This window comes from Protopterus annectens, chromosome 14.part0, assembly GCF_019279795.1.
Source record: "Protopterus annectens isolate FY-2018-M chromosome 14.part0, PAN1.0, whole genome shotgun sequence".
Taxonomy (NCBI): domain Eukaryota; kingdom Metazoa; phylum Chordata; order Ceratodontiformes; family Protopteridae; genus Protopterus; species Protopterus annectens.
In genome coordinates this window covers 609,803,949-609,829,941 of record NC_056748.1, presented here as the reverse complement: position 1 = coordinate 609,829,941, position 25,993 = coordinate 609,803,949, and the positions used below count along the sequence as shown (strand labels likewise).

Below are 25,993 nucleotides of genomic sequence, written 5' to 3'. Positions count from 1 at the left end.
AACCCTTCAAAATGAGCTTATTCCGACGGTCAACCAAGGCCAAGTTACTATAGGCCTGGCAGAGGTCAGAGCTTTGATCGAGATGTGAAGTTCCTAAACAATAAACACACAAAAGATGCCCATCAGAATTGGGCATCTTTCTTCCACAGTCTTGGCACTGTTTAAAACTAGAAGTACCTTTATGCTTTTCCACCATTTTAACAATCAGTGTATAAAGGAAACAATCTAAACACACCAACACACATGCACACAAAGGATAGAAGGAAGGTCTACCAACTATGGTAGTGGAGAATTACCAAAAGGTGTAAGAGAAAAAAGAGGGAAGGAAAGTACCAACAATGGTATTAAGAATTACCACAAACGGTAAGAAGGGTGGGAGACAGGTTACCAACAATGGTGATGGAGATTACCAGAGGTAAGTGGTAGAGTATTCAAACACATACAACTGAAAAATTACAAGGTGTAATATAGAAATATAAATCTATTTATCTATAGAAAGAGAAACAGCTAAATAAGGAAAAATTTTAAGGGCTTAGCTGAGAGCAACAGCTGACGCGTCTTACTGACAGAGTGGCAAATGAGATCTGAGGTAATAGAGACAGGGGCATTGTGGGTGGAGTCTTAGCTCCAGAGTTTTTTGGCTGGCACAAGTTCTATAACGGCTGAGCTGGTTCCGAGGATCAGAACAGAGTCCCATTCGACAAGAATGAATGAAGATTGAAACATCAGATTAAACTTTTTACACCAAACAAGAAAAGCAGGGTCTTGGCCTTAGTGTTGAAATAGCTTTACTGCAAATGCTCAAACCTGTATATAACTGCACTGAGAAATTACCAAATACTGCAAGTCCATCCAGGAAAATTTCTGGAAATGCACAATCGCATCCTGTATTGTAATTTTCTACACACTTACGATATTAATTTAGGCATTAATTTGCTACCAGTCTTCATAATCAAGACACTGTTTATTATTCTGATTCGATTTTGCTGCACTTTGTTGTAGTCTGTTACATACTGCTACACATTTTTGTACTGTGCAATGTTTCATGCTTTCTTTACTGTAAATGCCTTGATTGCATACTTCCAGCTAGGATCTGAAAAAATCTACTGTGATCAGTGCTCCACCCTCACTAACAATATCAAAACAGATAACCATAAAATACATACCTCCTCCTCATCACTGAAAAGTGACAATGTTGTTGATTTACTCTGAGGTAAAGTTGAAGGCTTTGACTGGCCTTTGTTCATAGTTTGACTTGAAGAGAAAAAGTCCTAAGGAGAAAAATACAATTCTTCAAGACTCCTATGAAACAGATCAGATTCATACACCATAACAAAGAAATGAATACACTGGCTCATTCAGTTTCATTTCAAGTAATAACGTTAAGCAAACTATGTCTGCAAAATGCTTATTTTTTTAACTTTTAACAAAAACTCTTACCCAAAGCCCAACCCTGCAAGTATTTCAATGCTGTATATGTAAATGAAGTAGTAACCTGTGAACAGCAGCAGCCCATGGACAAAATGACACAATCTCATGTAATTTCTACAGCTATTGATGTTGCGGGTACAAAGCTTTGGTAACTAAGAAATTATTTGGCTGTGATTGAAATGAATGAGTTGTACGCATTGCAGAACAAGTGTTACCTTTAATGTGTTCCATTTCAAGTGATTCGACGTAGTTTTCCAACTGCCCCCCCCCCCCCCACCTGCACATTTCATCCCTTTTTTCCCAGTTTCTGGCCCCTAGCTATCTTAGGTACCCTGCTGTCCCATGCGGCATCTTTTTTCTTTTTACTCCTTGTAACACATTGGCTGAGCATCCCTACCTGTGCTGATCCTGTCCAGGTAAGGTGTCTTGTACTAGGAGCATACTTTTTTGTTTCTGTGCGTTTCATATTGTACCAGCATACGTTCTGTATTTCTTAGTTTCTGTACCACTGCAAATGCAATTTGTATTGTTTTTCAGCTATAACAAACTACTGGCTCTGGCTGTGTCAATAATGCAATTTAAAAAGTTGTTTCTGGCATGATATGGTTACCCAATGAGAGTTGGATCATTAACCGTGAATGTGTCTGAACACCGTCATACTCCGCTCTACTTATTATCAGTGTATGCTAACTTCTGACCTGGTTTCAACCACACCCAAGTGCAAAAAGCTTTTTAAAGTCTTGTACTGTTGTTAGAAATTACCACTATATCTAGGTTGATTTACATGTAGTTTTACTGTCTGCGTTTAAACATTATAGCGCAATAGATGCCGGGAGTACAACTTTCATGTTACTGTGTTTCACTTGGTGAATAGTGAGGTTTTACCGACTGGTTCCAGGTTTTGTTCGCCTTTTCACAGCCGTGACTTATTAGGTCTCAGCAGCAATATACTAGCACACACACTAATCCAAATTGCACTAAATGCTTTTTTGAAGAAAAATGCGAACTTGCTGGACGTTTCTCCTAACTGTTTATTTTACATCTCATCAAGATTATTACTGCATACATAGCCTTAATAGTAGCTCATGTCATAGCCATTTTTTCAGTTTTGTATTATACTGTATTTGTTTTAAACCATAAATAGCTCAATACTTGTTTTTGCTTAATCTTCTCTGGTTTTCACATTATTCCTTAACTCTGTTGTTGGTACCATTTTTGTAATAGACTGCAGCATAGGCCTCTTTTGTACTCATTTTTTTTCCTTGTTCCTTACAGCCACTTAACATTCTCCCTGACATAATATTCTGCCCTGTGAGTCCAGAAGTAAAAGTAAAGTTCAGCAGCGCCTCCAGTGTTTTGCGGCATTTTCTGCCCTCCCCATCAAAAGCAATCAAGCAAAGTAAGTTTTCCTTTTGCGGTCACCTGGATGTTATCATTGTATTAGTTATTGTAGCTCTGTAGTAAGGGCTCCATCTTGGAGGGAAACACGTGCAGTGTAAGGGATGCTGGCCACCCACTGGTTCTTTAATATTTTCCTTTCCCATAGCCTATTTCCATTGCCAAGGCCCTCAGTCCTCCTGAGCCATTTTTTACTTGTTGTTTTCTCCAACTATTCCCAACCCTTTAATGTCTTTCTTTTTCCTTTTTTCTCTTCCATTCTACTCGCCTCTTGACTCCCTGCTCTTCCTTGCGATTGCTTTTCATTTGTAGCTCTCTCATTAACCCCTCTTTTTTACTTTTCACACAGCCACTGTACTTCTTAATGGGTACTACTGCCTGGCATTTCCCCAACATACCTTACCTTCTCAGGCCTTTTCCCCTATCTAATTTTGCTTACTCTTTATTTGTCTGTTGATACACTGGCTCTGCAGCTCGCAGCCCGGTGTAGCCCTGCTCCGTTCGCCCTCGCTATGCTTGGGCTCACTCCACTCCCCTACCCTCATTTCCACTCACCCCTACTAGTTTGATTTATAGTTATCCAAACCACTCCACCTTAACTCACACACCTAATTAATAAATCACAGCTCAGTACCTCCTTCTTTCATTTTCCCACCTTACTTAAACTACATCACATCCTCCCTTATACTGAGACCTACACACCCACAACTTCCTCTGCACCACCCATCTCTGCTCCCTTACATAGTTGCTATCCTACCACAACCCCACCCCTTAAGTAACTTTATCTCCAAAAGTATCCTTTACTATGACCTCGCTATCTCCACCATACCCTTACTACCCTTTCTAATTCTGACCTTGAACTTGACTTCCTACCACTCCTATCACCTTCTCCTTTAACCACTCACCAACTCTACAAACTTTCCTCACCCTATACCATAACAGAGATACAGTACACATCTCCCCTCATTAATTCAACACTCTTAATGAAATACATTTTTCTCCCAAATCCTATCACTCCCACATAGCTTCACATTCCTTTTCTGAACAATGTAAGCTATTCTTCAAACAAACTCATTACAGTCCACTGTCTCACCCTTATAAAACTCCAATCTGACATACACCCAAACCCAGGCCCCTCTCACTTCTCCACCACTGACCAAACACATCCTCCAAACTATACTAAAACCAACTCACACCTCAAACCACTCAAAGCATCTAGCTGAGACCTAGAATGGGTATCTTCAAATTCTTCTCAAGAGACTGATACTTAGGGACTTCAATTTTGACTGGTTCACCTGTTCCCCTGACTCCCCTTCTATCTTTATCAACCTATATGGCTTTACCCAAAATATTTCTCAACCTACACTCATAGATAGGGTCACCAACAAGCATTCATTACTTGACTGGATCTTAACAAACAAATCCAACAGCTATGACTCAGGCTGCCTCCCTGATTCTCTAAGTGACCATCACCCAACCTTACTGATCAGAAAACGTACACAGGGTATCAAATTCTCTCCCCTCATTATTCAACACCCTTTTACACGAATACGACTGGTCCAATTGGATCTCGCAGTTCAGTACTTCAATAAACGCTTTTCTGCAAGTACTCAATCTTGCTCCTCTCAGAAAAATTCACACAAAGTCTAAACAACCTCCCTACTAAAGATACTATTCTCCTACTTAAGCAGCGGGACAGAGTCTGGACTAGCTATCACAAAGACAAAAATAATTATGTAACCTACCAACAACTCAGAAATCAGGCTAAAAAGCAAGTTAGACATGGCAAAAAATACCAAAATAACCCCCAAAGATTCTGGCAATCAATCAACCTCCTCCTAAACCCAGGAAAACCTTCCACTCCAGCTCCAACATCTAATGGCTCTACAGACCTTATAGCTACACAGTTTAATAACCACTTTATAACCTCAATCACCTCATTACTTAACAATACTGCCAACTCTACTGTTTCTATACCACCTCCCCCTACTGACCTCAATAGTCCTCTATTCTCTCTTAAACCAATCCAAACTAATTATATACAAAACCTCCTAACCAAAATAAAACCTTACACCCTTGCGGTAGGCCAGTTACCTGGTGAATTTCTGAAAGTTGCTGCTACAACTATCTGTTATCCTATATCTATTCTAATCAACCGCTCTATCTCTGAGCAGTATGCTCCCCTTCTCTGGAAGATATCTCATGTCATACCCTTGCACAAAGCAGGGTCCTCTACTGACCTAACTATAGACTTATAGCCATACTATCACCACTTTCTAAAATCCTAGAAAAATGCCCACATTAACAGATATTAGACTACCTCTACTAAGACATAACCTTCTATTTACTACTCAGCATGGTTTCCGCCCCAAACATAGTACTACGACCGCTCTAAGTTTCACTAATACTATAAACCACCTTAGAAACAATAACCACCTTGTTTCAGCCACCTTCCTAGATATGTCAAAAGCCTTTGACACCGTATGTCACCAAATTCTCCTCAACAAACTTGCCTCTGTCAATTTCAGCTCTAATACCCAACACTGGTTTCTCAGCTCTCTCTCCAACTGCAAACAAGCCACCATCTGGGAAAACAAACTTTCACGCATTCACCCATCAATGTCGGCATCCCACAAGGCTCTGTCTTAGGACCACTTCTCTATTATTTTTACCAATGATCTCTATACTGCAGCTGCACCTGCCTCTATCATTCAATACACAGATGCTTCCCTTATTTGCTCCGCCCCTTCCTTAAACGAACTCCAAATAAAGTCTCAGATAGCCCTCCATAACACTGAAAAATATCTATCAGACCATCAACTCATTTTAAACCCTAACAAAACTAAACTGATGGTATTTTCAAATTTCACCACAAAAAACACATCTCTCAATCTTTGCCTTTAATGGCACAAAAATTGAACCTATCGAGCAAACAAAACTCCTCGGTGTCACCCTATACAGCAACCTAAAATTTGACAAACATATTTCATTAACAATCAAAAAAGTCCACATAAAACTAGGAGCTCTGTATAGGGCTAAACCATACCTAACTAATCACACCAGGATCGCCACTGTCAGGACTCGCCTCATATCCACCCTTCTCTACTATTCTCAGGTCTTCACAAACCTTCGTAAATCTGACTTGAATAACCTGGAAGCATGTTATAATAAAACTGCCAAATTTGCTGCTAACCTTCCCCATAGATCTCAGCACTGCATAGTCCTACAAAAACTAAACTGAATCGAACTCCTATACTTACTCATCCTAAGCCAGTTAAATGTAGCCCACTCTGTTATCCATAATCCTATTGCCCAGTCTTATCCAACCTTGTTCAACCCTACACTAATCTTACCTCACTCAGGTCTGCTGATAAGATCTTACTCAAAGTTATCAAAACCCACAACTTCCATGGTCATTTATAGCCACACCATAGCCAAATATTGGAACTCCCTTCCCCAGCACCTATTATCTATTCCTAACACTCATAACTTCAAAAAACTCCTTACAAAATATTTCTCTAATCATTGGTTATAGTCCTGCACTTCCTCTGGCTAAGCTGTTTCCTTATCCTGCTCAACCTACCAATAAAAATTTAAGCTGCTTTTATCTTTTACTTGTAATTATGTGTACATTATGATCTTTATTGTACTATATTGTGTGTTTTACTTGATGTTCTTCGTTTTCCATTGCTGCAGTCCTTACTATTGGGTATAGTCCGCATCCAGTCGGCCCGAATACCAGAGTATAAGGCTGACGTCGGTCAGGGCGCATTAGACTGACGTCAGTACGTCAGGGTACTAATGCGCATGACCGGCGTCATATCCTCAGTCTTTTTTGCCGCGTTGTCCGATGCAGAAGCAGTTTTGCGAGTGCAGGTTGGCGTTCTGAAATATTTCCGAAACCGGAGTTTCAGACCGAATCAGAGTTGGCTAAGTACCCCGTTGGGGAACATTTTGGTTTTTTCTTGCCTCAGTATTTAACCGGATGTCAGAAAAAGTGAATAACTGTATTTCTTGTGGGAAACAGATACCTCATAGGGATTACCATACATTGTGTATACCTTGTTTAGGGCCTGAGCACGGCGTTGTTGGTTGCCGCTCTTGTGCTAGGTTTAACAAACGCACTATTAAGAGGAGGTTAGACTGTGCCAGATTAGTGTTTGGGAAGCGTTGCAATTATAAAATGCCGCCGGATGCTCCGGCGCCGCTTCCAAGAAGCGTAAGGACAAAACAGCGAAGCCTAGGGTTGATGAACCGCAGTCCCGGACGTCGGTTCTTTAGGAGGCTCAGTGGAGCCAGAGGTTTTGCCAGGAGTTTCTATGGAGTCTCAGGCAGAAACTTTACTGTTACAGGATGTACCGTCTCAGGAGGCAGGCCAGGCTGAGGGGCTTCTCCGGTTACTATTCTTCCTCTCTTCCCAAAGTAGTTAGAGCCTCTCCTTCTGTTGCCAAAACTTCTTTAGAGGAAGGCCAAGTTCAGTTTCAGTAGGGGCTTCTCCTAGCCTTTCGGGTTCTGTACCTAAGAAACATATGCTTAAAATGGCAGAAGATTTGATTACTATGATTAGAGGTTCTATGGGCCCTCCTGATAAGAGGCCTAGGGTGGAACCAGAGTTTGACAGTTTTGAACAGGGTTCAGGGGCTTCTGAGTCTTCTGCGGAAGATTTGCAGGAGTATCCTCATTATTCTGATTCTGATGTGGATGATGCCACTCATTGCTTCTCCTCCTGAGGATTTTTCATTTTCAGAGACTCTGCATTCCATGAGGGAGCACTTTAAATGGGAAGGCCAGGATTACTCTGATTCCAGGAAGAGGCTTAGGGAATTCTTGTTTTACCCCAGCATAGGCCCTTAGCTATACCTCCTGTGTTGACTGTGGTGGAAGATGTTTTGCAGAGGCTTCCTGAACCCTGATTCCTTGCCTCCTGCTCCTGTTAAACCTGATAGGTACTATAGGGTGCCCAAGCTCATAAGTATTTGTTTAAGAGTCCTAGGGCGGACCCAGAAACTGTTTCTCAGGGGCCTAAAGGTGTTAAAGCCTCTGTGGTTAAAATCCTGTTCCCACTGACAAAGAGGCAAGGGCGTTAGATAGGTGGGGTAAGAAAGTGTATACTTCTTCCACTCTAGCCATGAGAGCATTGAATTGTCAGTTTCACATGCTGAAATATCAAAATTATCTCCTTTCACAATTAAAATCTAAGGTGGATGCTTTGGCGGAAGGTATTGATTGTAAAGAATTGCTGGATTTAGTTTATGTGTCTGAACAAGTGGGCAAGCATTCTTTGCAATGTGGTTTTGATGCTGTGCAGGCCTCCTCGAGGGTGGCTGCCACTAGTTCTGTTCTTCGCAGGCATGCCTGGTTGAGGGATCAAAATTTGGCTGAGCATGTTAAGACAAGGATTTTGGATGCTCCTTTACAGTCTGATGTGTTGTTTGGTTCACCTGTGGAAGCAGTTTTAAAGAAAATGGAGGACAAAGCTAAGTCTATGCAAACTGTTAAAGATTTTTGCAGGTACAGCCACGAAGTTTAGTAGAAATTGGCCTGCTAAGGGGTGGACATATCCTGCTTATGATTCCCAGTCTAGGGGTAGGTCTAGACGTGGTAGGGGCAGGGCCCAAGGTTCTTTTAGGCCTAGAACAGGGAGTTCACCTGCTCAGACTTCTGGTGAGGGCAGGGGTCAGTCCTTTCGTAAACAGACCCAATGACCTGCCTTTTCAGCTGCCAGTAGATTCTCGTCTGGCAGCTCCTTTGGAAGGACGACTGTCTCTTTTCAAAGAAAATTGGGATTTAATTACTCAAGACAGATGGGTGTTGGACATCATTCACCACGGTTACAGATTTTATTTCCATACAATGCCCCCTTCACAGGCATGCCAGACGTTCCTCCTCCACAAAGAAAAGAGGCTCACAAGCAAGTTTCTCAGTTACTCCAAATGGGGCCATTCAGCCAGTCCCTGTATCAGAAAGGGGCCTAGGATTTTATTCTCGCATGTTCCTAGTACCACAGAAGGGGTACACGTGGAGACCAATTTTGGATTTATCTCTCCTCAACACTTATCTGGACATTCCCAAGTTCAAGATGTTGACGTTACAACAGCTTTTACCCCTGCTGGGCAAAGATCACTGGATGGTAACTTTAGATCTCAAGGAAGCTTACCTTCATGTGCCTATCAGGCTAAGTTACAGGAAGTATCTGCGGTTTCGAGCTGGAGATTCTCATTATCAGTTCTCTGCATTGCCCTTTGGCTTATCTACTGCGCCCAGAGTATTCACAAAGGTTCTGGCTCCAGTGATAGCTTACTTCAGGCTACAAGGACTTCAAATCTATCCTTCTTTAGACAACTGCCTGATTCTGGCTCAAGAAAAGGAAGACCTTCTACAGCATCTGGAATATGTTATAGCAGTGCTAAGATGCCTAGGGTATTCTGTGAACGAAATAAAGTCCAGTCTAGTACCCTCTCAAGACATGTGCTTTCTGGGTGTGAGACTGCATACAGCAGCCCAGATGGCCTTTTTAACCCCGGACAAACAAAAGAGTCTATCACTTTACTTCCATCAACTATCTCATCAGTCCGTGCTGACTGCAAAGACAGTCCTTCAAGCATTAGGGTTCATGGCATCTTGTATTCTGGTGCTTCCCAATGCCAAACTGCATATGAGGAAGTTACAATGGTATCTCAAGAATGTATGGACACAGCACTGCCAGGATTTAGACACTGTCATTCAAATAATACCTTGCCTTCAAAGAGAATTTTTGTGGTGGGCTCAGGAATGTCACCTAAACAAGGGACTCTCTGTGACCCAGCCAGAGGCGAGTCAGATTTTACCGACAGATGCCTCGGACATTGCTTGGGGAGCTCATCTAAATGGAAAGTGGATACAAGACAAGTGGCCTGCCAGACTACAGCATCTACATATCAACATGAAGGAGATGTTAGCAGTCCAGTTCGCATTACTGGCTTTCAAGGAGTTACTTCTTCCAGGGCAGGTGTTGATTCTAACAGACAACACAACTGTCATGTGGTACTTCAACAAACAAGGGGAACACATTCTTATCCTCTATGCAGGCAAGCAATGATTTTATGGGAGACTGCGCTTGCACCTAACTCTTCAGGCAAGGTTTCTGCCAGGAGCACAGCACTCCTTAGCAGATGTGTTAAGCAGACAAATCATGGATCCCCACAAGTGGAAACTGGATCTTCATGTATTTCAGAAATTGACAGTGTCATGGGGAACTCCAGACATAGATCTGTTCGCTTCTCCACTAAACCACCAGCTGCCACAGTTTTGCACAAAGGGGTTTCATCACACAGCTTGGAAAGTGGATGCTCTGTCTTTCAGTTGGACGAACCTTCATGTGTATGCCTTTCCACCTCTGCCTCTTCTTCCAAAGGTACTGTTAAAGGTCAGACAGGACAGGCCAAGGATGATTTTGATAGCTCCAGATTGGCCTCGGCAACACTGGTACCCTCTACTACGGAGTCTGGTAAAGAAGCCTCCATGGCCTTTACCTTTGATTCCACATCTGTTATCCCAGCTGGACGGTTATCTGCTCCATGTCAAGCTTCACTCTCTTCATCTGACAGCCTGGCATATTCTGTGTTGAAACACAGCAGGTCTCAACTTCCTCAACAAGTTTTAAATGTGATTATGGAAGCTAGAAGACCTAGTACAAGGAAAGTGTACAGCTAAATGGAAGAGATTTTTATTTTGGAGTAAAGCAAAGAATTTGGAGATTTCTGAGCCTAATTTGAGTATGGCTCTTCAATATCTTACTGAGTTACTGGACAAGGGTCTGTCCTTCTCTTCCATTAAGATTCATGCTGCAGCAATCTCAGCTCACTATGATTGTGACCCACCATTGTTTTCGCATCCTTTGTTCAAGCAGTTTCTTAGAGGGGCAAAAATATAAGACCCCACGTAGAGCTCCTACTCCTGCTTGGGATCTCAATTTTGTGTTGGAAAAACTTACTCTACAACCTTTTGAGCCTGCGGCTACTGCTGAATTGAAATATTTGTCATGGAAGACTGCTTTTTTGTTGGCTATTACTTCTGCGAGACGGGTGTCTGAGTTGCAGGCCCTTATGGCAGTCGAGCCCTTTTTGATTTTCCATAAGGATAGGGTATCATTACGTACTAATCCTTCCTTTATGCCTAAAGTGATTTCTAGTGTGGCTTTAAACCAAACTATTCATTTGCCTACTTTTTATGCAGACCCCCAAAATAAAGGGGAAAAGATTTTGCATACTTTAGATGTACACAGGCAATTGCGTTATTACTTAAGCAGGACTAAGGATTTTAGGCAGTCTCAGCAGTTGTTTGTTTCTTTTGCTTTGAGTTCGCAGGGCAAGCCTGTGTCAAAACAAACTATTTCTAGGTGGATTGGCTTTTGCATTGCATTTTGTTATTCCCATCATGGCAAGGAGATTCCTGCTGGGATTAGGCCTCATTCCACTAGGGCTACTGCCACTTCAACAGCATTTCTACGAGGTGGCAACTAAGGATATTTTGGAAGCAGCTACTTGGAGTTCAGTGCATACTTTCTCTAAGCATTATCACCTTCCTATCTACTCTAAGTCTAGGGCTGGTTTTGCCACAGCTGTTTTGCAAGGCATGTTGTCAGCTCCTGCTTCTTTATGATTTGCCAGCCTCCCTTACCTCTGCTTTGGGATTCTACCCAATAGTAAGGACTGCAGCAATGGAAAGCGAAGAACATAGTACAGTTTTGTACCTACCATAAATGTAGATGTTCGAGGATTCCATTGCTGCAGTCCAATTTACCCTCCCTCCTTCCCTCTGTGTTTAGGGGTGGTTGTGTAGGTGAGTTTACCTGCTTATATTTTTGTATATATTGTTCATGTTTTGGTGCAGGTATTTTGGGCCTTGTCTTTTTAGGGTCTTCTGACATCTGGGGCAAGAAAAGACTGAGGATATGACGCCGGTCATGCGCATTAGTACCCTGACGTACTGACGTCAGTCTAATGCGCCCTGACCGACGTCAGCCTTATACTCTGGTATTCGGGCCGACTGGATGCGGACTATACCCAATAGTAAGGACTGCAGCAATGGAATCCTCGAACATCTACATTTATGGTAGGTACAAAACTGTACTTTATAAACTTTTTGTACTTGTATTTTCTGTAACTGTACTTGGGAGCTTTTCTTTCCAAGTCTGCTCTGAAAACGGGCTTCTGTTTTCTTGCCCAGTAGGACAATACCAGATTATCGAATGTAAATAAATAAATAACTCAGACCTTTTTAAATGTTGATAGTAGACACTAGATTAAATGATCAAATACTGAAATACATTTTCTGTTTTGTAGATTTCCTTAAGTAAATAATATTCAGATACAGTTGTTAGCTCTAAAATTATGCAAGAAACCTCAGGGAAGACTACAGAAACACAACATGTCTGTGCTTATAGGGAACAATTTTTTCAGTATATTATTGTACAATATTGAAGTATTAAAACAACAGATTTCTTACTAGTTACTGAAAATGTACTGAGAGATACCATAAGCGTTCACCACTTCTAAGAACTTTTGTGGAATCCAGAATGTCTAATTCAATGATGTTGACTTTCAGATAGGAACATTTTGTACATCATTTACACACCTAGAGTAGTAGTATAAACAATAATAATAGTATCAAACATCCTTACTTTTTCTAAAAGGTAAACGGTGATGTTCACACTGCCAGAAGTCTGAACTCTCAGGTGCTAATGCTAGTAACACAGAATTCCTGGAAGTTTGACATCATGAAGACCATTTCACTTTGACTGTTATGTATGACAAATAAACTGAGCACAATCATTACTTATCTCAGTAGAAAGTTCAGTGGTGTAAGTAAGCTTACCATAACAGTAAATGCTCAAATAAATCACTACTGCAGTAGATGTAGCTACACGGGTTATATCCTGCCAAAGATGTAACAGCTGGCCAGGCTTCTGTTCCAAAGTCCACAGACTGCTGGGTCCACAAGATCCCAAGGGCGAGTTTGGGTCCCAAGAATGTCAAGACTTTCTTAACACACGAAAAGAGAAGCTACGGTCCTGATAAAAAGGTAATGCTAAGTATTAACATAAAGGTCCTCATGTTTACAATACAATATAGAAAAAAGGAGGAATGAAGGGAGGGAATTGCTACTGCAGCAGTGATATGCTTGAACTTTTACAGCTTTGGTGAGTTTACTTACACAGCTGTACTATGTTCATTCATTAGATCACTACTGCAGTAGCATTAGCTATACTGGTAGATTACCATAGCTTATAAGGATCAGGAGGAGAAAGGTTGAAGGTCTAAGAGGCCCTAGAGAATGGTCATAGCAAAGCCCGTTTCCAAAAAGTAACAAGAAATCATGGCCCTGGTGGAACGAGCTTTGAACCTGCCTAGAAATGTCTTAAGGTGGGAATAACAAAAAGGAATAGCAGACACAATCATCTGGTTTTAACATGGGCGGCTGCTCCTCCTTACTTTCATAGGAAATAAACAGCTATTCAGCTTTCCTGGAAATTTAGTTCTGACAAGACAATGCCAGGGTTGCCAATATCCATCCAGTTTAAGAAAATCCTCTCTCTGACTTTAGGTTCTGGAAAGAGCAAAGAAGATGGCTAAACTCAAAGTAAACTCTGTAAGCACTTTACTTAAAAAGGAATGATTTGCTCTCAAAGAAACCCTATTATTATGGAACACTAAATTAGGTTTACCCACCATAAGTGCTCCCAACTCAGATACTTTTCTTGCAGATGTCAGAGTAACAGACAACACTATTTACAAAGGTATGAACCCTAAAAAAAATACTACTTCCAGAAATAAAGTTCATATCCCCAATAGGTGTCAACTGTTAATCAGGTGGACATAAATGCAAGAAATCCCTTTAAAAAAAGAAAACTTAACAACAGACTTTGAATAGGGGGGGGGTGGGCAGGGGCAGATATGCTGATAAAAATGAGAAAGGCCATAGGACAATAATTCACACATACAGCAAAACCAGTGTTACAAGCCCTGAAAGGGACTAGTTTTTAAATGTGGTACAAACTAGAAAATGTTATCCATTCACCAATATACGACTTTGAAGAAGCAGATATCTAAGCCTCCTTTAACACCTGTGGCACATTCTCAGAAGAAATGGTGCCAATACGGTATCAAAATTGAAATTTCCAGGCAGTCAATTGTACTACTCTTAGGTTGGGGTGCATCAATTAACTCCAAACTTGTCTGAGTAGATTGTTTCGATAATGAAGCGTGTGGTAGTTGTCCATGGCCAATTCATAAGGGAGACTGCACTGTTGCTTGGGCCAGAAGAAAGTCACCACAATGACTTTTAAAGAGTCATTCTGAATCTTCAGAATGACCATTCATAACAGCAAAAAGGGAGGAAAGCATTTAGTGACATCACCATGCAAGGGAATAAACAGATATCTGTTTTCCATGCTTGATTACAATGAATCCTAGAGCAGAATGTGTTTAGCTGTCTGTTTTGAAAGACAGCAAACACATATACTTGAGGAGCTCTTCACAGATGGATCAAATATTAGAAGACCCCTTTATTCAATTTCCATTCATGAGGGTCTGTCCTAGTCCCACTCAAATAGTCTGCCACATTTTTCTCTGATGGTATGTGGGAAGCTTGGAGGGATACACTGCGCAGAATTACTGCCTCCCAAGCTATCATAGCCAGCCTGTATAAGAGGTAGGATCTGGTAACTCCCCTGTTATGTTATGTACCCCCTGACTGTAGTATTACGTGTAATCACTAGAAGAGGTCCAGAGGAACAAAGATGAAGACGATAGTTGAGCCAAAGTTAACTGTCAGCATCTCTAACATGTGTGTGTCTAGGTCTGCCCAAATTGTCCCAAAGATCCCACAGTTACACCCCCATAGCCACAGTACCCTATGCTAAATATGAAGTATCTGTTGAAACAGACTGAACAAGAGAAGTCAGAGGGAAAGGGAGATCTGGATTCACGAATATCTCCTCTATCAACAAAAGTAGACGTGAAGAAAGGACATGGGTAAAGAAGTTAGAACCACAATGCTTTCAGAAACCATATAATTTCTTCCTACATAGTTCAACAAAGGAAATAATGAGAATCACAGATGTCATGAATTCTATAATCCTGAGAAATTCCCTAGCAGAAGTCAGTGACTGAAGAGAAAAGCTCAGGAAAAGGATTAGATAGAGACCAAGTTTTTCTTGTGGAGGAAAATGCTTTCTAAATAGAAGTATCCAGAAAACCTAGGATCACTATCCTGTTAGAGAGAAAGAGAGTGGACAAAGTTCACTTGAAAGCATGAGTCGATAAGAATTTTTTTTTTTATCCTAGTGGGAGACTCCTTTCACTATGAAACCGACTCTGCACAGATAATCAAGTCATTTGAATAATGAAAAAATTAATACCCTACAGACTGCAAAGGACTACCACTAGAACTAGACCCTTTGTGTACACCTTTGGAGCAGAGCCTTACCTAAAGGGTAATGCAAAGAACTGAAAAGGTAATCCAGACATAGAGTCTTAGAAAATGTCTGAAATCTGTTGCAACAGAAACGTGATGGCAAGCACCTTTTATAAATAGTGCTACCAAAGAAATGATAGGTGGAATGAAAGGTAACCATGACTGAACAAACACATGCTATACTTTAAACTTTATCAAAAGAGTTGAGGAAGGACAAAAGGAGAACAAGCCTTCAAGAAGATTCCTTCTTTGGTACCATAACATTTTGAGAACAGGAACTTTTTATTCAGAGACCCTGAAGAACTAGTTCTATTAATCCCCAGAGATTATAAAAGAAGACAAGTTAAAGGGATTGCCACGGGGGTTTATATTGCAAAAGTAATTCTGAACTAAAAGAACTGTTTATCTGGAAAGTCCCCTGCTTTTTATTTGTACCTTTCAGCTACTTTCTCTTGAAAGTCAGCTTATAAAACTTTTGAGACTAACTGGTCCACCACAAATAAAAAGACCCAAAGATAAAAGCAAATGGCGTGGCAAACTGAGAAAAAGAGGATTGAAAATTTAAAGAAACTCCCTAAATTGATAATTTAATTTCATCAATTTGAAAACCTGAGTAGCAAAGGGACCAACAAACCCTCCTTATCCAAAAGGAGAGGTTAATGTTTCAGCTTAAGCATCCACAGACAACTTATGTGTAAACTCACATGTCAACCTTCTCATAACAGAAGCTGAAAATACTGTACAGTGCCCAGTATTCACCACAATAAAAAAAAAAAAACACAAAGGCATATAAGGTTATATTGGAATCAGAAGCAGTTAAAGACTTCAAAGAGGACTTGTTTTCAAAAATAAAAAGAAAATTGTCAGCAATGCTTCTCATTGCTGATAAATTTAAAGATTAAAACATCAAAAGGAAAATTTTCCCAAGTGTGTCAAAAGGTTTTTCCATTTTTGATCAGAGGAAAAGGATTAGCAAATAATTAGGGATGCAAGAAGGCAGGCATATTGTAGGAAATGCTAAAACATCCTCGAAAGCTGACAAAAAAGACAGCAGCTGCGAGACGCAGCTCAATTCACAACAGATTACAGTAATTTTTTTTTTTAAAAGCCAGCAAATCACTCTGACCCCTTTGAAAAACAGGATTCATAAAATGCAGTTTCAGGGAAAAAATTCCTCTACAGGAAACTCCGAAGAAACACTTCCCTCCAATTCAAAATCTGGTACTTAAGCTGAAAAACAGAGGATACTTTCCCCAATCAATTTTCAGGTCATCAGACAGGGAATCTAATCTGAATTGCAGGCAGTGTTGTAAGGTTTTAATGCCTGCATTAAACCTTAAGCCTAACCAATAAAGTCTTCCTTACCCACTGAAGTTCCACACACAGATGTTTCTTGCCCAAAATACAAAAAATTCCAAAAACTCATAGAAGACTCATGATAAATTAATTTAACAGAAAGTTATGTCTTACTATAACTTGGCGTCTGTGTTGTCCACCTTCATTCCTCCTCATGATAGGGTCTTGGATCCGGCTTGGCCACATCTTCCAGACTTGGATCAGACTCTTGAGCACCTCCCTTTTACCCATAATGCACTAGACCCACCCAAGCACTACAGATCGAGTTTGCTGATTCACCATCCAACAAAAAAACAGGAGAGAATTGAAGGAAAGGCAGCTGAGGCTCAGACAAGGGACCCGAGTGTCCCATCATCTCCCATAGATCCTCTAGAAGAATAAAGCAGGTGTATGGGTTGGGTGTGAAAAGTGAGGAGGAATGCATATGAGTACCACAGATGCCAAGTTATGGTAAGACATAACTTTTAATCTGATGTGGTCCTCTTTATACCTCTCACTATTGGGTGAGAGTCGCCAGCTACATGATTCCTGGGAGGTCTTTATGGAAGGATGTGCTGGAGCACCATCAAACTAAGGGAAGCCCTGCTTCTGGACATGATATCCAATTTACAGTGTGCAACAGATGTGTGATTGTTTGACTAGGTGGCTGCAGCACAAATATCAATGGAAATACAGGAACAGAATGAAGTAGTAGCCATAAATCTAGTTGATTGCAATCTTGGAGGCTGAGGCAGTTCTAAGCTCCTCTGGGAATAAATGAAAGTGATACAGTCAGCGATGCATTTTGCTACTGTGATTTTAGTGTGATTTTAGATATCCATTAACCTAGCTTGTTAGTAGAGAAAGCTATAAACAATTGGACTGACTTCCTATGGTGCTTTGTTCTGTGCAGATGGAAACATAGTTGTCTGTGAACATCAAGAAGATGTAGAACATACTCTCCTTTGTTGGAAAATTTCAGAAAGAATACTGGTAATTGAATGGATTGATTAATATATTTTTCATTGGGTACTTTAAGCATAAAAGAGGGACTGGTACTCGGTGAAATCCTGTCCTTGTAAAAATTATGTATGGAGGTTTGAAAGATAATGCTTGTGGTTCAGAAATTCACTTTTCTGAAGTAATAGCTACTAAAAGAATTGTCTTCCGTGACAAAAACTTCAAGTAGCTTCTGGCTTGAATGGTCCTTGAGTTAAACTCTGTAGTACAACAGTGATGTCCCACGGTGGAGAGGGATATTTAGTGGGTGGTCTCAGCAAGAAAATGCCCTTCACAAATGCTTTGCATAGTGTAAAATGAAGACAAGGACAGAGACTGGCTACTCACATGAAAATTGGAAATTGCTGCCAGTTGAAGTTTGATGGCTGAAAAACATGCTCCTTTTCTAAACATGGTACTAAAAAAAAAGCAAACGTCTGAAACAGGTGCCAATAAGAAATCAATATTTTTACTTGCAGCGCAAACAACAAACATTTTCCATTTACTGTTGTAGAACTTTAGTGGACACATTTTGAGAGGCTAGAATTATGTTACTATCTGGGGAGGCAAACTTGGACTTATTATGGATGGAAACCATGCAGTCAGTTTGGGGGCCTGAAGATTGGGATGTTGTAATCTTGATGACGGAGACAGGAGATCCTGTCTCGACTCCAGTATCCACAGAGGATATTTCACATGAGACAAGAGGAAGGGGAGCCAAATTTGCCGAGGCCAGAAGGGGGAATAAGGATGGCTGAGCTCTTCAGCCTGCTTGCCTTCTAAACAAATTTGGGATAAGCATATATGTGACCCGGGGGCCAATCGTGCACCAGAACATCCCTTGGGGACTCCCCAAGAGGGAGAGGTTAGAGTGAAAAACTCTCTGCATGTTGTTGTTGAGGGGAGAGGCAAACAGGTCAAAGCAAGGTTGACCCAATGATTGAAGATGATGTTCACCACTGACTGCTTGATGGGCCACTTATACGAAAATCAGGATATATCTGTTGACTCTGTCTGCCAGCTCACTGGTTTTCCCCAGAATGTGCGTTGCAACCAAAAGGTGGCCTGAAGATATCACCCATTCCCCTACCATCATGGCCTCCCTGCACAACGTGTACGAATGGGTTCCTCCTTGATTGCCAAGTACCTGCCTACAGACACATTGTCGGTGTGAATAGCAACAGTCCCCAGAGCGACACTGTCCTGAAAAGCTTGCAACATTAGGAGAACTGCGTGCATCTTGAGGACACTGAAATGCATTCTGGTCTCCAGCAGGGACCATGTGCCTTGGACCATTTTTCCTTTGTAATGACCCCCCACCCCATCTGGGAAGCATCTGTGGTCATTAGGGCTACTGGGGGGGTATAAAAAGATCTAATGAAATGTCTGATTGGCTCCACCAATGGATATAAAGTTTGCAGACTGCTGTTAGTCTGACTGGAAAGGACAGAGTTTGATAGAGTATAGACCATTGTACTGTTAATGTCCATTGAAGAATTCGCATGAAAAACCTTGCTAGAAGAACTAATAAAACTGCTGCTGACATGGATCCCAGGGCTTGTAAACCTAGTCATACGGGGGGGCTGGTGTTATAATAGTTCATAAACTTGATTCCTCAGTGTCATGTGGTGTAGGAGAAGAGGGGCTATTTGATCCCTCATGTTCAACTGTGTTCCTATGAATTCTAGGTTCTGTCAGACTGGATTTGTTTAAATTTATGGTGATGCCCAAAGAGTGAGAGAGTCGAATCACGTAATCTCTGGCTTGGAGAAGTTGATGCCTTGTGGGAGCAGTAAGGAGCCAATCATCAAAGTATGGAAACTCTGGGAATACTTTGAATCTCATGTGAGCTGCTACAACTGCCGTGCATTTTGTGAACACCCGGAGGGCTCTGGCGAGCCTAAACGGCAGTGCTCTGAACTGAAAATGATTGGCTTCCATCCAAAGCACAAGTATCCCCTGAAGCATCTGTCCATTCTAATGTGATAGGATACATCCTTGAGATTTACTGAGCACATCCAAATGTCCTTGTGCAATAGGGGCAGAATGGACTGAATCATAACTATTCGGAACTTCAACTTCTTTACATAAAGATTCAGCTTGCTTAGATCCAGTAGGGTGTTAGGTCCCTGTCTTTTCTGGCACCAAGAAGAAGTAGGAGTAAGTTCCGAATCTTCTCTGTTTGGTCCGGACCTCGACTCTTTTTTGCAGCAATTTTTGAATTTCTTGTGCTGCCTGCTCCCTCTGACTGGGTGGCACGTCGGGGAGTTTCTTGCTGTTTGGAGGGGAAGGAAAAAAGGAATGTAGTAACCTCTGAATATTACACTTGGCACCCAGGAATTGTGTGTCAAGTATGCTCAGGCTTCTGAGTGCAAAGCAAGTCGAACCTTGATTGCCTCCAGAGATGAACAGTCAGGCAGTGCTTCAGGAGCACTGATAGAGCTTGTCAGAGAAAGTATGTCTGAAGCCCTAGTTTTGCAGACCCTCTCTGGCTCTAGAGTGACATACACCATTAAACCCTCCTCCTCCTTTGCCTCTGGAAGAGGGATCCCTGCATTGGTCCTGAAAAGGCCGTTGGGATTTACGGAACCACATTTTCTTGCCTCCATGGTGGCTCCTCGAAAAGGACCTCTGAGGCATAAAAAATTTGATTTCTATGGCAAAAAAGGGTCTTCCCATCCTTTTTGCTGCAAGTGAGTGTATCGCTAACAGACGGCCCAAATAGTGATGAGCCATCAAAAGGGGGCATTAAACAAAGGACACCTTAAAGGGTTCCACAAAATCACAGTCTCATACAGGTGTGTCTAATTAGGGAAATTCCTGAACCAGCAGCTTGTGAGGTACCTTCCAATGTATGGGAGATTAGCCTCCATAAGGAATTAGCAAAGGACAAAAGAGTGGCCAGTTTGGGAGAAAGTTTCTTAAGGTCCTCCACAAGCATGGATTCAGAGAGAGGCTGAAAGCTCCTTGATCAGATCTCTCTGAAGGTGGGTAAAGTAAGCCAGATAATTTAACAACCACAGTGCAAAAGTGGCTGAGGCGTAAACATGCTTTCCGAACCTGTCCAGCACTCTAGACTCCTTTGTTAGGTGGATAAACACTGGCAGCCTTCTCTGCCAGTTCTTTTTTAGTGGCCACTGCCACCACAATGGCATTGAGTATGGGACACTCATTCCAGTGTTTCCTGTCAGGCAGTGGGACCAGGAACCTACTGGGGCATTTAGGAATACGCTATATAGTATCTGGCTCCCTCCTTGCCCACCAGGATACCAAATCAATGAGGTCACCCACTGGGGATCCCCCAGGACGTAGATGGGCCCACCCTGAAAGCCTCCAAGGAGGAGATTGGACAGACCACCCATCTTTCTGCTTCAGGATCTCTCGAATCTCTCCAAAGGAGACGTCATCCGGTGGTGATAGAGGGGATCCTTCCCTTTCATCAAAGTCAGTGTCTTTGGTTAATGACTTCATCGCGGAGATGTTGTTTCTCCTTTTGCAAATCTTCTTCTGGGGGGACTTCCTCCGTGGAATACTCGATAGAAGTATCTGAAGAAGGGGATCCCTTCCTGGGCAGGAAGATCTTGGAGACTGATCTGGGAAAGGTGACTTGGGACAGAATGACTAGGCTCAAGACCACGACCCAAAGGGGGTATGGGGGTAGGCTACAGGACATGAGAGGAAAATACCCTTTCCACTAAACGGAAAACAGAGGGGCCGAGAGATGCCCTTTCCATCTCTCTCAGAGCTGAAGCAATAAATGGAAGATGGTCAGCACTCCAGATCCATGACCTCCAGAGGTAATCGGACCCAAGCTGTCGAGACCGAAGCACCCAGTAGAACAGATGTCTCCAAGGATGGAGCCAACCCCATCCCCTCAGACTCAGCTCCAAGATCCGCTCTGCTCCAAAGGAATAGGGACAGGACTGATCAGGGGTACCACTGGAGCCAAGGCGCAGACACTCTTGGGAGTCCTGAACTTTGTTACTCCGAAGCCAAGGGCTGGATAGAAGGAGTGCTAATGGTATGGGCCAGGTAGCTCACTGATCCAGTAGGGGATGGAACAGACGCTACCCCCATCTGAATCTGGGCCTTGAGGAACCTCATCATCCTGTCCATGTCTGCCTTGGACCAGCTTTTAGAGGACCTGGAGGAAGGGGATGAGGGAGGTCTGGAGTGCCTAGATTTGGGTGAAGGAACTATCCTAGCTGGCTGGGAGACTTACTTCAAGCTCCCGGATCCAGAGCCCTAGGATCTGACATTGGAACCAAAGAAGCAGTAAGAGATATGGAAATCACCTCAGTCAGCTTCAAGGAGGCCTGTGGATCCAGTAAGGTAGCAGTCTTCTTTGGATCAGAGGAGGTCAGATCCAAAGTTTTCTTACATTTTGATTTTGGCTCTAAGGGGTCTCTCAGGGAAGCAGAGAGAGACCTTTTCTTAGACTCCTTGGAGGAGGAGGATGAAGCCATGGAGGAGGTTTGAGCCAAAGAAGCAATGGAAGAAAGAAGACCCCTCAAGATAAGGTTGTTGCACCTATCTGGAAGAGCACGCAGACTGAAGGACACAAAATCTCGCAATTTGCTTTAAGATGGTCAGCACCTAAACAGTACACACACTCCTTGTGGGCATCTTGGTTGGGGATCTTGTGCCCAGAATAAGTGCATCACTTGAAACCGGAAGATGAAGAAACAGACCTGGCCAAAGCCCACCAAAAAACAAATAAATTCCAGCAACCATTATCACTAGCTGATGTCACACACTGTATTTAAGAATCGTACAAGCACACACAATTAGCTAATTCTAAGAGAAACCATTTTAACAGCCTCAACAATAACTATTTAAGCTACCTTAACTGTCAAAAGCACTATAAGAAAAACACATGCCAAAAACTCAAATATCTTGATACTAAATACTTTTAAACTAGAAAAAACTAACAGCCTTCACTAGCAAAAAACCCAGGAGAGCACACCAGATAAATTCTAATTATTAAAGCCTGAAAGAACTGAAAAAGGATATAAATTGTCAAGAGACCGGATATTCCATCTGGTTTTGAACGAAGCAAATGAAATCTGAGGTGCTTGTGTGGGTGTAGTACATTGTGGGTAAACGGGAGGATCTCGAGAGTCAGACCCAAGTCTGGAGGATGTGGCCAAGCCGGATCAGAGACCCTATCATGAGGAGGAATGAAGAGGACAACATCAAATTTAACAGTTACGCACTTCTGCCTTTGTATGAAAAGAACTGAATAAAAATAATTAAATTTGGCTCTTAAATAACTCTAATCACATGACAGGTAACGAATTGTGAAACATTTAATTCACTTTAACAAGTTTCTTTTATCTTTTAAAATACTAGAAATAGACAAAGTTTCATTAATACCAGGTGGTTTTAAGACTAGTTTTGACATTTTCCAAATCACTTATGACAAGAATAACAACTTACATAGCTAAGGCACTAATGATATAATAAGTGAACATGTGATAACTCTGCAGCAACAATAACAATCACCAGAACAGTGTGACTCAATGTGCTGACACACTGGTGATAGAGCATTTGATGTGCTCACAGAGACCTAGTTTTGACAACAGTTCCATGTCATGGAGAGCAGGTTGGGAAGGCACGGACCAAGTTGTTTAATGCCTGTTCTCCTCTCCTGAGTGGAGGAGGTAAAGTTGTTGAGTCACCTGGAACAGCCTGAAAATCAGAAGCATTTAACTTCCAGTAATTTATGCCTACAGTCCATTGAAGTGGGACCATTCTTTACAAAAATGCAATTCTCCTTCAAGAATCACTGCAGCAAGTACTGGGAAACAGTGGAGACCAGTGGACCAAAAATATTCTATGGTACAGAAAAACTCAGAAGCAATACTGCATATTAAAATTACAAAAAATATCCATCAAAAAATTACAAATTACCAAACTAGCTTCAAAAATACAGTTTGAAGATGAATGTTTGAATGACAGTTCTGGAGAACCCAAATTGTCATGACATACCAGAAATTAAAAAAATATCTTAAATGTTGTGTTTGTTTTGTATTAAAATGAGTAAACACAAATAATTATATCAAATTCAAACGTTGACCTACACAACTAGCAATGTGAAATGCAGTATAATTGTGCAACCCAAAAACAAAAACTGAATCTGAATTAACAACTATAAATGGGGTGTTACACAATGGTCTGACATGTATAATTCATGCTCAGAAATGGGGTTGCTCTCACTTCAGTGAATTCTCAATGATACTACGCAGTGCTCATTGTCAGATGCACTAACTGAAGACAAATGACCAGAGATAAATCACCAATTTGCTTCCACTGGGAGCTTTGACTAGACAGAAATCTTATGAGAAGGCTTTAAATTCCACACCATGGTCTTACAACAGTTGGAGTTACTTCCTGCTGCATTGCAATATAAAACTCAGTGAACATTAAACCTACAAACCTAATATTACGAAGGAAACGTACTCCATGGAGGCCTCAATGTATATTTTCAAGTTGGTAATGAATTTCTGGCCCCCATCTTTGATGCTACTGAATCATTCTTTAAAATGTAGCACACTGCATGAACTGAAGAGCTGTTAAAATATACTTATTCTTTGTTAACTGTGGTAGAGCATTGATCCAGCAGCTCACTTTCAGGCTCAGCCTGGAATATATTATATGTGAACATTGGAAAAACTTACACATCAGAAGAACTACAATCAAAATAAGGGCAGCAGCCTGTTTGCACCCTTGAACTGCTCCTCACAGTGCATCACGTTTGGACTATGACCATGATTTACAAAATTAACAAAATACAGCACATATAAACTGTGTAAAAATTACATCAACAGCAGCAACAGCAACTACTATGAATTTTTTAATTGGGGCAAATAAAGTAACAGCAGCATACTGATTGTGCGGTTGTACTACTCCAACAGTTTTGGAGTGTGGCCATAGTTTACAATAAATCCCAACACAAGAGTGTAAAACAGTCAATTCTTTATGTTCAGTTTTAGCCCTTATTTACATAATGCAGAACCAGAAAACACGCATTTCAAGATTATGCACTAGGGATGTGGATTTTGAAATGGAAAAAGAAAAATTGGAGAGTTACCTCCACGAAAGAGGATATACAGGAAAGGATAGTACTATACGTCCTAATAGATATAAAAAAATATTAGAAAAGGAAAAGGATGCCCATATTTTTCAAAAATAAGGGATGAAAATGAACAAAGAATTGATTGAGAAATATTTCAATACAGGGACACTTAGCTGTATGCTCACCTACAGTACAGACTCCATCCATATATGTATTACCATCAGGAAATTTTGGCCAATACTAATAGAAGACAAAAAATTGAAAAAGAATGTGGGAGAAACACCCAAGTTCATTTTTAAAAATAGAGAGACTATTATGCTCAAAGGATGGTTTTCCTAAAGAAAGTTCCAATATTAACAAGAAAGGAACTTTTAGATGTGGAAAATGTAAAGCCTGTTCATATATAGATACTAATAACTTTTTTCGACATCCAAACACACAGGGAAGGAATATTGCTTTAAAGATAGTGCCACTTGTAATACTATTTGGTATATCTAGCAACATGCTCCAAATGTTCTGCATACTATCTAGGTAAAATGGACCAACATTTTAAAGACAGAATTCTGCGTCATATAAGGGACATGCAACATAAGGATTAGAAGAATGTCCTGGCAAATCATGTTTTGTTTAATCTGTCACAGTCCTTTAAAATTTAAGGTAATTGAATGTATCTACGAAGGAATAAGGGGTGGAGATGTGTAGAATTGCACCGAGACAAAAGAAGTGAAATGGATTATAAATCTGACAGCAGATCGTACCCCTGGTTTAAATGTGATAGTTCCGCTTAAACCCATTCTGAAAGGCAGACACCTTTCTATTGGATGATGGTGGAAGTTTGTCCTCTATTCTGTCACTTTATTGGTTGTGAACTGATTGGTTGAAAAGAGGGCGTTATCCCAAAAGGAAACCTTTGATTGGAGTAGTCTACTTTAATTCATGAAAAGAGAGCTAAAGTTTTAACGACTTGATGAAGGCAATGGCAAAAAGTGTTTATCGTGATTCCTAAAGGCTCTATTTTTGAAAGTTTTTAAGTTTATTACAGTTTTCAGTGGAGTTTTTAATAGTAATTTCATCTGCAGTTTGTCATGGTGGTGAGCTCAGATTGTATTCTAGGATCCCTAGGAATGGACACAACTGCAGTAAGCAATCCCTGGCCTTCTCTAGGAGATGTTTGGTTGGTACGGAAAGGAGTCAGTCGTCTAAGTATAAAAACAGTCTGAATTCATGCAGTCTAAGATGAGCTGCCACCACTGCCATGTATTCAGTGAACACCCTTGGGGCTGTGATAAGACCAAA

The 25,993-nt window shown here is 41.2% G+C and overlaps 1 protein-coding gene across 3 annotated transcripts in view; it reads right to left on the bottom strand.

The window, feature by feature from the left end:
- The window catches only part of LOC122789133 (WASH complex subunit 2A-like), a 2,558,205-nt gene that overhangs the window by 1,085,888 nt on the left and 1,446,324 nt on the right, over positions 1 to 25,993 (bottom strand). For all 3 annotated transcript variants that reach the window (XM_044056354.1, XM_044056357.1, XM_044056356.1), the window contains exon 18: positions 1,167 to 1,271. In XM_044056354.1, the coding sequence (XP_043912289.1) occupies positions 1,167 to 1,271 (105 nt within the window). The remainder of the gene's footprint in view (positions 1 to 1,166; positions 1,272 to 25,993) is intronic.